The sequence below is a fragment of the Lethenteron reissneri genome, chromosome 4 (assembly GCF_015708825.2).
Source record: "Lethenteron reissneri isolate LAM-NWPU_2019-01 chromosome 4, ASM1570882v1, whole genome shotgun sequence".
In the NCBI taxonomy this organism is placed as follows: domain Eukaryota; kingdom Metazoa; phylum Chordata; class Hyperoartia; order Petromyzontiformes; family Petromyzontidae; genus Lethenteron; species Lethenteron reissneri.
Genome location: NC_083782.1, coordinates 9,698,580 through 9,712,506, shown reverse-complemented (window position 1 = coordinate 9,712,506; position 13,927 = coordinate 9,698,580). Strand labels below are relative to the sequence as shown.

At 49.2% G+C, this 13,927-nt stretch overlaps 1 protein-coding gene across 1 annotated transcript in view; it reads right to left on the bottom strand.

Annotated features, from left to right (window-relative positions):
- LOC133350351 (calponin-2-like) overlaps window positions 1-13,469 on the bottom strand; it is a 45,146-nt gene extending 31,677 nt beyond the window's left edge. Inside the window, exon 1 of the mRNA XM_061564645.1 lies at window positions 13,134-13,469. Coding sequence (XP_061420629.1) covers window positions 13,134-13,193 — 60 coding nt within the window. The 5' untranslated portion in view covers window positions 13,194-13,469. The remainder of the gene's footprint in view (window positions 1-13,133) is intronic.
- Between the last annotated feature and the right edge of the window lie 458 nt (window positions 13,470-13,927).

Sequence of the window (13,927 nt, the reverse complement as noted above, 5' to 3'; positions counted from 1 at the left end):
GGCAGAGCGTGGATTAATATCGTCCGTCCCTTCTGTATGGGATACAGCGTTGCGCCCTCTCACGCGCGTAGGGATTTTTTTTCTTTTCCCGGTTCTCCGGTTTCCTGCCCAACGTAAAATAAACAACTCATGGGTTGGCTTGAAATATTTTCAATACCTAGAGGGCCGCAGGGGCCTGGGGCTATTATTGGCAGTGCCGGCTCCCCACCTGGTTGCTGCCTTCCGGCTTTCGTCTGTGGTTTCCTCATCGATTGTGAGATGCAATTTGCCTTGACGATGACGAGACGACAACAGCCTATGTATAAACTAAATGTTATCGTGGACATTTCCTAAAAAAATTAAATTGACCTGAAAAAAAGTCCCAAGAGAGAAAATGTTTATATCAAGACTGCGAGGATTTTCCGGGTTGATGACATAAAAAAACTGACCCATTATAGATGGCCTTCAAAAGTACAGTAATATTTGTGACTTCATCCTGTGGGGTCATTCTCTGGCACAAGGCGGTGCGCGCTGCTCGCTGCAGCGAGAGTTCACCACGAAGATGGAATCCTTCTTGTCACGCGATGCTATCATCATCATCGTTGGCCCTATGTCTCGAGCTCAAAAGGGGTTACTCAATTTAGCGAATTGATTAAACGACTTAGAATTAGAATCAACCACTCTCTTTATTTTGTTGTTGTGGTCGATTTACCCGAGCCCCCTTTAAAAAATGGCGATGACCCTGACGCTCTGTCTCGTGAAGGCTGGAAACCCCAACCCCTACAAGCCTGGTGCAAATGGCCGTCACCTCCCGGCCAGCGGCACCACACCACCCATCCAGTGATGAACGTGGGAACAAGCAGCAAGATATAATAGTTTTTAACAACCACGGAAATTTTCGTGTTATCCAAATTTAGCTGAGGAGTCGAACGAGATCAATCGGGAGCATAATCTATCACGAAAGCAATCGCAGAACCCGGGTCTAGTCACAGTCCACCTACCACCCCGTGGCTCCGGATTAACTCACGGCATTCCCCCACGCCCTCGGGGTTCCCCCTACCCCCCGCGGCGTTCCCCCCCTTCCCCCCCGCGGCATTCCCCCTCTCGGCGTTCCCAACGCCGCCTCGGGTGATGGGTGGGGGTGCGAGTGTGAATCCACGATATTCATCATCGTCAAAGCCCTCGTGAGAAAAGCGCTGCCGGAGGTTTGGCTCCGAGTCCATTCCGTGTCGAGTGGATCCTAAAGAGCCCCGATGCAGTGGCGTCGGCGGTGTTTTGGCTTCACCAACATGTGGCGTTCCATGCCCGAAGCCGTGGCTGTATGGGTTGCCGCAGTTTCTTTGTGATATTAAACGAGAAAGAATATAAACAATTGCACCCCGGTATTATTCATGCGCTAGTGTTCCATTGTACAAAGGGAGCAGTGTGTGGTGATGGTTGTTCAGCCTATTATAAATCTTTTATTTTTTTACTCCCACTAGTTCAAAACATTTCATTTTCAGACAGGTCCAAGTAAGGTGTATATTATTTTATTACCATCTGCTCAGTACAATAACATTCACAGCTGCCATTCTTGTAGCCGTGGCAGAATTTAGGGAACTGGACTTCATACGATGCACTGTCTGTATCAAAAGAAAATCCAACGTACTTTGTACGTTGGGGGCGAGATATTAACTCCCTTGCCTAGTATGCAGGAGGTCGTAGGTCCGATCCCGACCCTAACGCCTTTTGTATATTTGGAGTGTGCATGTTCTCCCCGTGGTTGCGTGGATTTTTCTGCGGGTCCTCCGGTTTTCCCATTAACATTTCGAATCAACATCATGCGTTAGGTGTATTTAGCTGCTATACATCTCCACATTTAAATATAATTTGTGGCCAGTTCGCATCTGAAAAAAGAGCTATATAGGCTCCGTGTGCCTTACCAGGTCAAACTCAAAATAGTTTAGTTTTAGTTAGGAAAATTAAGAGGGGCCCGGGCAGGACACGTAAGCGAGCTGGGTTATAGCGACTGATGGGCAAGACTGGCGATGGAATGGCAGCCTAAGAGGAGAACAATGCTTGACAATGACCACCTCCCCCCACCCACCCCGGAGATGGAGCAAAGAAATTCTCACCCGCACGAGCGAGCCGGATTGCGGCGTCCCAGGTCAACGAGAAGGCAAAGATGTAGCCTTCAAGCAACAGCGGACAGAACCTGCTTGACGATGATGATGGTGGGTGGTGGTGGTGGTGGGTAAAAAACACAATCGCAGGAAGCAGTGTCTCCCTGGAGATGAAGACAAAAACAAGAGCAGCCCCAATATCGACGCAGAGTTTGCTCGAGTGAACCTGATAAAATGGCGGGAGATCAGGAGGTTTCACGAGCACAGGTCTCAAACTCGATGACTGTAATTGGCAGTGGGGTGACGAATGCTGCCAGTATTCACTGCGGGCAGTAATCCACCACTGGCAGCATTGTTCACCAAGGGCGGTGTCCATCACGGGCCGTTTTATAGACACATTTACTCTATTGTCATGTTCCGTGGATGTTTCAAAATCGCATCAATTTTTTTCCCCCCAAAGCAAAATTCTGTATCAAACAAATTATGCGGCGAAGCTGCTGTATTGGCAAGTGGTTAACTTGCACCATGAACACAAACAACCCTGCACATTTTACAATAACCTCTTGGCTTTGAAAAGGGATCAAATATATAATAAGTGACGTTTCAGGCAATTACATGGTGTAAAGTGCAGATTCCAAGTGTAGATCTTTTTTATGTGCAATGAAGAAGGGCCATTGCCTGAAACGTCACCTATTTTATGTATTTTGTTCCTTTCAATGCAACACTTTTGTTGATATTCTTCTTCTATCAAACAAACCACCAAAACTCTAGATAAAATAATTGTTTCGCATTTGCCAACCCCTGGATGGTACCGGATGAGCCGCGCTCACGAGTTAAATCACTCAAGGAACCCACACAGGGAGTGCGCTTGCCTTCGCAAAGTGCCAGCCGCACCAAAGTGCCGACTCCGCTCACTCCACCAGGCTGGGCAAGCGGCCAGCCAGCAGCCCTCGCCGCTTCACGCGTCGTTCGGTCGGGCTTGCCGAGTCTTGCACTGAACCCCGGTGGCAAAAAGCCCCAGCGATCCAAACGACGCGCCGCTCCGTCTTCGCCAACTGTGCCAAGTTTAGGTAACCGTGTTCATGCCGAGTAAACCTAGGAGGCAAGCTCGAGTCAGGCTCGGACGTTTACCGCTGGTGTCGAGAAACCCGATAGGAATTCGATATGCGATGTCCGTGTCGCGGAGTGTGTTATGTAAGCTTTAAGGTTCATTTGGAACCAGGTCACGGCCTGATGCACTGGTGGAGCCAGTGGGGGGGGAGGGGGGGCGAGGTGGCATGTGCCCCCCACAATGATCCGATCGAAGTCCCTAATTTCGATCGGTTTATTAGAAATAAATCGGCATTTTGCGATCCCCACTGCCACTGTGTAGAATATTATTATGTGCCAGGGACTCTATGAGATGATAGGACAATAGTCTGAGTCCAAAATTGGCAATAAGTAACGGCAAAGCGGTTATAAGTGAATCAAAGAATTGTGCGCAGTTGCGTATACAGCACACGACTTCCCTGAAGGCATTCACCTTCGGCGAGCGCGATGCCGATCACACACAGTTCGAATTCGACCCTCAATCGATGGCTGCGCCATCGCCGCACACGCGCCGAATAAAAAGCAAGGGACAAGTCCTTACTTACTAACAACTCATCTTCTTGGTTCTTTGATGAATCCCTGCAGTCACGAAAGCTTTAAATCGAAATACTAACAACTTCTCTATCATTTTTCATTGCTGGAGGGGTTGCCCCCCTACCTGAAAATCCTGGCTCCACCATTGGCCTGATGTGTCCTAATAATCATAACAACACTGAAATGTTCTCAACGAGGCAGCCGTGCCGAATGGCTTGGAACATTTCTCCCGCTGCTCTTACTGATCTTTGATACATTTACTTTGCTCTGGCTTTTGGGAGCCCTTGGCATTTGAACCAAAACTTGAGAATGCTCAACATGGTCTAGTGATGAACAAGGCTCATTGCCCAAAACGCCACCGATTATTTATTATTTTAAAGCCACAGTGTGATGAACAAATGCGTTCAGTTTTTGCTAATGTCTGTGCTTGTGTAAACTGCCAACGCAGCAGCAGCGACACCGCCAACTAATTAGTTTAACACAATCTACTGTGAGTAAGGCAACTTGCATCGACCCACAGGTCTTCAATACAACTTGTTGCAAAGGTAATTTTCAGTGTTTTGTTAAGCTAATTGCAGTACGAGCCGGGCTTAAGATGCTCCTCTGTTGGGACTACGCTATCAAGGCCACCGTCACAAGCGACGGCAAAAGCGACAGTAACCGTCACAGTTGGTCACTTCACGATTGGCCCCGCACCTCCGGCGAGCACGGTTGGCTACGTACGGTGCGAAAAAAGTTCAACGTACATTCGTACTAAAACTAAACTATTTTATATTTTACCAAGTAAGGCCCACTGAGCTATGTAGCTCTTTGTCAGACGCGACCTGGCTACCAAAAATGATAGCTCAACAACAAAGTGGCTTAGCATGTGGACATTTATAGCAGCCAAATACTCTAAACGAATGTTGATTCGAAATGTGGAGGGAAAAACCGGAAGAAAATGGAGAAAAATCCATGCGACTACGGGGAGAACATGCAAAGTCCAAATATACAGGTGCCAGGGTCAGGATCGAACCCACGTCTTCCTGCACACCAGGCGAGGTAGTTAACATCTCGCCACCGTGGCTCAAACACGTGGTCACCAATTTATACCTCGAATTAGGAGTGGCCATCACCACATCTGCAAGCAGCCGCTGCTACAGACGCGGGTGACTTCAACAGCCACCGCAAGCAATTGGCCCAACTCTGAAAACGACGATGCACCACACATCTGAACGACGGGCTGTGCCCGCTTGTTCGTTGGAGCTCAATTTTTTATTTTACTAATTTTGTTAAATCTATCTTACGCCTTAGCGGGGTGCAATTTCAACGTACGTCACAACTGAAGGCCTCTGTTTGTTACGCGAATTGTATTCGTAGATATTTCGTGAAGGCGATCGGGATAGCGAGGTATATTCAAGGTCCCCTACCAAATAGATAACAATCAAGCGGTGAAAGAGAATTAAAACGGTTAATCTCCTTGGTCAAATGAGCAATGCGGCGGCACTTACATCCATAAGCGGATCATGGCCCCACGGTGGAAATTCCACGTTCCCATTGAGGGGATCAGTATATGAATGCAGAGGTCTCCCGTTGCCGACTTCCCCACAATGCAATACTCATTAAAAAAAATCGGCATCAGGAGGGACGATAGGCCGTGTCAATCGCCAACCAGGACTCAAACTCTCGATGTTACGATTTCGAGACGGGCCGGCGAAGCTAGACACACGTGGACTGTGCGCACACTACACACACAAGAGCATTCAGGAACACTTTGTGTGTTCCCTTACAAACACAAGAGGTGCTTTATGGAGCTGCAGCTGCGGCTGCTCTAACGCAATCCGCCGTGCGTTTGCCGTTTCACCCCTAAAAGTGACGCCAAGACTCCAAGGGCTGGCAAACAGACAAACAGAAAGTCAAATCATAATTATTATTATGTTTCACGGATGATTAGGGCCCTGCGACGTGTTGACACGCGCCGTACCTCATCTTACGAGGGAAAAAAACACGGCAGCGCAGTCCAAGTCCAGCGTCACAGCATCGCTATTTTGGCGTTCTTCGTGCGTGCTGTTTGACCGGCACAGCCACGACTGGACCATTTGAGCACGCCGAGAGCCCCACCGAGAAGAGTAAAAAAAAAGAGAAGTAATGGTGGCAGCCCTGCAATTGCTTGCTCAAAGCCAGTGCTGGCAGAAGGGCCTCCCATAAATTATAGACCTGGGGAGCCCTTGGAGGGAGTATTTGGCAGACTCCTTCGTGCCGGCCAGACGTCTCGAGAGAAGTGGGAGCACTCGCATAAAGACAACTCCCTGGTAAAGCCGTGATAGGCTTGTTGGGGCACATGCTGTTAGCGAGCAGCACCTGTGAAGGCCGGCACGGCACACTAGGGGGTGGGTGGCCAGCACCACGCCCGGCCGCCTTGGACTCCCCAGTGGCGATGTATTTACACACTAGGTACTCATTTGAGGCCGGGTCTACCTAAGGAATGACCAGGACCGGTTCAGATAATCGTCACTGGTCTTGGCTGCCAGCGTGAATCGAACTCGGGGCCGCCGGGTTTGTAGCAAAGCGTAGCGCTAACCGTCCCGCAACACGCGACCCTGCTGGAGGAACCCACTGTGGTGTAACCATTTATATTTTCGAGTGGACAGAATTGACCCTCTGCTAACCATTAAACCGCAGCAGCTGCAGCAGGAGTAGTAATGTGGGTGGAGTCGTGGTACAGTGGTGAGCGCACTGTGCTATGAACCCGGCATTCCGAGTAACGATTGCCGGCCGGGGCTAACGTCAGTGGCGAGTAACATCTGAAGCCGTCTTGGGTTCCTCACCCACTCCATCAAGCCGGTGCTAGTTAAGTTTGCTCAAACTACCGCCATGGGAATTCCCTTCGTCCAGCAGTGGATTGAATAAAGAGCCGTGTGCTGCAGTAGTAGTGGTAGGGAGGCCGTTACGAGCCGAGGATACACTAAGAAAAGAAAGTGTTCCAAGGGAGACCAGAATGCATCCGTCCCAAGGGAGATCTGGGGCGACGGGAGGAGAAATGAAAACGCAGTGAGGGAGTAGCAGTACCGAAGCGTATATGCAAAAAAAAACAAATATAATGTAGTAGACACGTCGAAAGAAAGCGTCTGCCAAGCTCGAACGGTGGAACCAGCTCAGTGCGCAGGCACGAGGTGGATCAGCGCATCACAGGGCCGTGTGGCAGAGACGGTGGTGGCTTGGGAAGACCTTCGCCCAGCGGTGGACGTGTGTGAAAAAACGAGGCTTGCAGCTCATCGGATTCCTCCAGCAGCACAAATAAATATTCTAATTGACCGAGAATGCGCACACACACACATCAAGGCTCAAGGATTTACCACCCTTAAAAGAGACTCGCGGGGTTCCAAACAATGTTGGGCGCTTTTCGTGGCCGTGCAATGGAATCGCATGCGATGGTTGTTGTTGTTGGTTGTTGTTGTTGTTGTTCGCGCACTCGGCACTATTCAATCGCAGCGTCTCACCAGCAGCTGCTGCTGCCGCCAATGGCTCAGCTCGTATGCAAGCAAGGGGACTTACTCGCAACCTTGCTCCTCGAAAAACAAGCGGGGGGGGGGGGGGGGAACAAAAACAACGTTCCCAAGGTTATTGCTCAGGAGGGGAGGGGGGGGGGGGGTTACTCATTGTTGGACATTAACCCACAACCCACTGCTGCCACGCAAACTCATTCAGTGACCCACCTCCACAATTTTGACCAGAAGCAACACTTTCCCTTCCTTGCCCAAGTGAGAGTTAAACGTTTCGGTGCCTCAGTTTCTTGTGGGGATCGACTCTCGGTTCCTTGGGGTTTCTCCCTCTGTTCCTTGGGTGTTTCCCAACGCGTGTACTGTACGTACGCTGAACTTCTTTCGCACCGTACGTAGCCAACCGCGCTAATCAGAGGGGTGGGGAGGACACCAATTGAACCCTTTGGGGGTTGGCGTGCATGACAATGGCCGATTATCACCCACAGAGAAAATTGTAACCGCAAGAGTTACAAGTTCGAATCCTGACCAGGGTCAACTTAATCCAGAAGCTTCACCACCTGTCGAGGGGTCTCGGTGGGGAAAGTCAACGGTGATGTCGTTTTGTCAGAACAACCTGGGCCCTGTCATAAACACAAGGAATTTCCAACATTAGTTCGGGATAACTTGACAAGAGATGTCCAGTTCATTTAACTGTTCACGCAATCGACCGGATTATCGGTAATCAAGTAGTCGGTTCTCCCAGCTCTAGGCGGGATAGGTTCCTCACCCCAAGTCCACAGAGCTAAATGTCAGTTTAACACATCGGCTCTCGCGACCGATATTGGCCCATGATAAAGTTTTGCATTAAATTTAAGTGTGTGGTCGCTAAACCCGCCACCACTCGACGCGGCCGATTGGTAAGGGTTTGTATTTGAAGCACGGAGGCTTTCGCGACCAATATACAGGTTTTTTGGGTTAGATCGCGTATCGATTTACGCGATCCAACCCCAAAAAAATACTGAATTACGGAGGGTTTGTATTGTTTACGTGACAGGGGGATAAATGTGCGACCGGCACCATTTTCTGTTGGGGAGAAGCGTCGTTGTGGCCGGAGCTTTGTTTCCAGTTCGGAATGTTTATGAATATTTAACCATCCGTCTTTTGCTCCGCGCGACAGCCAGCATGTGTTTTGCCAATGGACACACACGCGCACACAATGGCTCGTGAATAATTACAGCGAGGCGCTGGTAAATGTGTGAATAACACAACGCGTAAAAAATGCAACCGCCTAAGTTCCCGTGGCAGGATTGATACGGGGCGCACGGCTGACGGGATGCGTTCAAGATTATTCAGGATTATTTTGGCTGCAGTAAATACCCACGCGACAAGCCACCTCGTTGAGCTGTCGTTTGTGAGCCAGGTCGCCTCTGAAAAAGAAGATAAGAGCTTACCAGGTAAAGCACACCGAGGCGTGCTTTACCTGGTAAGATGAAACAAAAAGGTTTTTTTTCAAATTCTCTTGCTGTGGATTTCACACCTGATGATGACTGCTTGTGTTGCAGTCGAAACGTCGTGAGAATGGTTATTGTTTTATATTTTTATTATTTTATTATTTCCCTTCTACGCGACTTTACCGAACTAACCAAGAATATGAATCCCTGCAGTCACGAAAGCTTTAAATAAAAAAAGTTATTTGATTTAACTTTCATACACTCTCGAGTTTTGTGCATTGTTTGTTGTTCCAACGTTCTGACCCCACCCCTACTGGACAAAAAGAGCTTCAAAGCTCATCGGATTCCTCCAGTATGGACAAATATTCTGATTTCCGAACGGATTGGGCCCCGCTTGCTTGCAACCCCCTGTTCAGTGCGTCACACACAGCAGACCTTCCCGGTACAACGTCGGACGTTGACCCAACGTTGCTCCACCGCTTCCAACCACGCAGTCAACAACGTTGGCCCCACGCTTGTTGACGTGTTTACCGTGGGGGGGTGGGGGAGGAAGGGGGCACAAAGAGTAAACAAATCAGTGGGTTCATGCTGAATGTTGAAGCCAGCGTGATGCAACCGCGTCCTGTTGCCAAGTGACGCAGGCCTCAATTGCAGCACGCACTGCCAAGGAGTGGCAGGGTACAATGTAGCAGCCACTGCTCCATCTGGTGACACAACAACAACAACCACCACCACCGTCCCTACTTGTACAGCAGTCGTTGTGGCAAAGTGGCGTTACGTTTGTTGTTGTTGTTTGTGGTGCCCGAGGCACTCACGCATGCCAACAATTGCCTCGGTGTGGTTATAAGCGTTAAGCCACCGTCACGGTACCAAGGCCCAGTCAACGTGAAACGTTGCGTTGAGACGAAATCTCAAACCGCATTCCAACAACAACAACGTTGCCACGACGTTGTCACGGGGCGGTCAATTTATAGATACCCCACCAGAATAATCGGAAAACATTAGGAGAAAGCTTTTTGTTTGTTTGTTAACAAAGCCTCAACGTCAATGCACGTATCGAGCCTCCCAACATTCTCCCTCCTCTTCAAGGCAACGTGGTCACCATGAATTTCCATCGCCTAAGCCGAGCGCCCCCCCAGAAGCCATCAGAGAGCAATGGGGCATCTACAAATGGATCAGCCCTGGTTTGTGTTGTTAGTGAGGGGGGGATGATGGTGGTGGTGTTTAACTTGCGACTTGCCACTTAAGTTTGGCTCTCGTCTCGTCAACCAAGCCACGCTATGAGGCGACGTCGTGTCGACGTTGAAAGTTCTCCTCACGAAGGGCAGGAAATGGACGCACGCACAGAGACGTTGTTATCGTTCTTCTGTTCAACCACCACCATAGCCAATCTCATCATAGTCTTGACCTTGCCAAGAGGTGCACGGAAACTTTGCCCGGCGACTCTGAAACGGTGCAAAGTTTTCGTTAAAGCGCGGCACATTGTCCGGTCATGGTGGACGTTGACCATACTTCACCACGCTGGTCAATGCGGGCCGGTGAAGGAATGAAAGGAAGGAAGGAGGGGGAGTGGGAGAGGGCCTCAGTACCACTGACGTTAGCCGTGACCTCGGCGGGCAGCATGGCAGTGTTTGATATCCACGGCTCCTCCGTGCGATGTTCGCCGACTCTCAAACTACTTTAAATGAAAATAAAAATGACATTTCGGGGCATTCCGAGCGTTATATCGAAACTTGGAAGTGCGATAACAATTCGCATTATTACATCACAGGAATGAGTCGGTACATTCCTGTGGGTAGGGGGCAGGAATACAACTCAGTCTGGGCTGCAGGACTCAACAAACGACAGGGTTTATAGTATTTCACTGCTCCATCTCCATGTCAGGAGGGAGATCATTGTCAGGAGTTGTTGACCTCTTCCGCTGCCATTCCGTCACCAGTCTTGTCCATCAGCCGCTACAACCCTTGCTCGCTTAGGTGTCCTCCCCAAGCCCCTCTTACATGTTTTCCTCACTAAAACTAAACTAAACAATGCTTTGTTTGACCAGGCAAGGCACACAGAGCCTATATAGTTCTTTTACAGAGGCGAGCCAGCCATAAATGATTGCCCAACGAAGTGGCCTGTCGTCATGTGGACATTTATAGCGACCTAAATTACTCTAAACGCGTCGTGGTGTTGATGATTATGAAATGTGGAGGGAAAAAACCAGAGGACACGGAGAAAAAAAATCCACAGAGAAAGAGAAAGACACGCAAACTCTAAATATACAGCAGACATCAGGGTCAGGATCTAACCCACGACCTCCTGTGTACCTGGCAAGGCAGTCAAACATCGCCTAGCCACCGTGATGATGATGAGAGACACGCAAACTCTAAATATAAAGCAGACATCAGGGTCAGGATTGAACCCACGACCTCCTGTATACCTGGCAAGGCAGTCAAACATCGCCTAGCCACCGTGATGATGATGAGAGACACGCAAACTCTAAATATAAAGCAGACATCAGGGTCAGGATTGAACCCACGACCTCCTGTATACCTGGCAAGGCAGTTAACATCGCCTAGCCACCGTGATGATGAAGATGAGAGACACGCAAACTCTAAATATACAGCAGACATCAGGGTCAGGATTGAACCCACGACCTCCTGTATACCTGGCAAGGCAGTTAACATCGCCTAGCCACCGTGATGATGATGAGAGACACGCAAACTCTAAATATACAGCAGACATCAGGGTCAGGATTGAACCCACGACCTCCTGTATACCTGGCAAGGCAGTTAACATCGCCTAGCCACCGTGATGATGATGAGAGACACGCAAACTCTAAATATACAGCAGACATCAGGGTCAGGATTGAACCCACGACCTCCTGTATACCTGGCAAGGCAGTTAACATCGCCTAGCCACCGTGATGATGAAGATGAGAGACACGCAAACTCTAAATATACAGCAGACATCAGGGTCAGGATTGAACCCACGACCTCCTGTATACCTGGCAAGGCAGTTAACATCGCCTAGCCACCGTGATTATGATGATGAGAGAGACACGCAAACTCCTAGTATACAGCAGACATCAGGGTCAGGATCTAACCCACGACCTCCTGTATACCAGGCGAGGGAGTTAACATCTCATAGCCACCGTGATGATGATGATGAGAGAGACACGCAAACTACAAATATACAGCAGACATCAGAGTCAGGATTGAACCCACGACCTCCCGTGTACCAGGCGAGGTAGTCAACATCTCATAGCCACCACAGCGCCAACCAACCTAGCCTCCCACCAATCATCGTCAACAATCGCCAATCCTCAGGGTCGCTAAAGCATGCACCACGATTGTACCTGGCCCCGGCCACACTAATGTGGAGTTGAGGTCGAGTGAGACGGCCTTGGTAGACTTCTCGTTCGGAGGTCAACGCGACCCATACAACATCATCACCCATGGGTGCGATACAACCCACTAACCACTGTCAACATTGGCGATGGGAACGTGTAATTTCCACCACTTGGCTCAATGAATGAAGCTGAATCAATCCCCAATGACAGTCCACTGCCAGGAACCCATTCTGGGAGAAAGCAGCAGGGTGGGAAGATGAAACGGGGCCGTCTGGAATGCACCACGCACACAAAGACAAAGATCCCCCGCGTAGCCTCAACAGACTGCTGGGGCAAGTGCTGTCAACCCACACGCTTTAACCTCCGTATTCTTGTACAGCGGGGATTGAGTATTCAGGTAACCGATTCAATAAGGGCAAAAACAACATTGCTGTCTATTTGTTTGTGTGTTTCTCCCTTGTGATGGGACACTGTAGGATAAACGTTGAGATCTATAGGGGCACGGGGTGATCAATAGGGTCTGAGTTGGTCTGTAATAAGATTGAGCACTCAAAGGGGTTGACAGATATGCGAAGTGGTGGGGTGGCCAGCACCACTACACACCGCGCACGGTACTCGTTTGAGGCCGAGTCAACCTAGGGGAGTCCCAGGACAGGTTGCGATAATCGTCGCTGGTGGTGGCCGTGAGCTGGAATCGAACTCGGATGTCTGCCGGGTTCGTTGTGTAGCGCGCTAACCGAACCACCACCGCTCCTCTGTGACTACAATCACTACACACTACACTACATACGCATGCACTCACGGATACAAACATCGAAAACGACTCAAATGTACAGACAATTGGCATCATATCCCAGCCCAACCAGGTTATATACACGTGTAATAACTTACCAGGTATATACACGTGTAATAACTTCGCCAGATTTACCATGAAAAAAAAAACTCACAAGCAGCATTTTACCCCCCTCCACGTTTCACCTTCCACTTTACCACAATCACATATTTGTAACAATCCTTCACACACACCACTTACTTTAAGACGCTGCGCACCACTCCAGCGACCCAAGTTACCATCACGATTCAAACTTAACACGCATTAGTATCGAATAATAAGACGCGCTTACAGCTGTTTATTTAAACTACCGGGTGATGATGATGATGATGCTGCTGCTGAACTCACCCGGTTCTTCACCTCCGCTGAGAGACCGTAGGCCGGCCCTTTGTTGAAATTCGAAGCCATTGTGAAGCTTCAACGACGACGACGACGACAAAGTTGAGAGATGAGAGAGAGAGATGCGAGAAAAGTATCAATTCTGTTTCCCCTTCTGCAGACTTGATAAAGTTGATCCGGAACGGAATTGCTCCACGTGTAGATTCTTGTGGTGGTCCGTGTATGAGCTGATGATGCTGCTGCTGCTGCTGATGACGATACTACTACTGCTGCTGATGATGATGCTTCTGCTGCTGCTGTGGCTGCTCTCACGCCTCTGAGGTTGGCGGCTTCCAATCCACGCTACCAAAGAAGCTTTCAGTTAAGGGTGTGGATCGATCCGATTCCGTGCAAATCGAAACTCGAATCGTGCCATTCGATTACAGGGCTTCACATCGAGACGCGTGTTGGCTGTTTGAAGTTTTGCTTCGAGATTTGAAGTTTTCGTCACTGCAAGGGTCCAAACTCTTTGTTTTTTTTCGGTAAAGTCACGTAGCAATTTTGCTGTGACGGTTCCATCTGAAGACGGAAGCTTGTGTTTGCCTCCGAAACGTCGTGATTTAATTTATTTTCCTGTTTACGTGACTTTACAGAAAAAACCAAAGAGTATTGATGTTATTGCCTTTGATTCGCCCCGATGGTTTATTCTGTGTCGCTAGAATTAAAGTAAGGGCGCGTTACTACGCACCTATAAGAACATTAACAACATGCACACCTATTCACCTTCATCATTCAATGCCACCATTCTTGTGTTTAGCGATGGG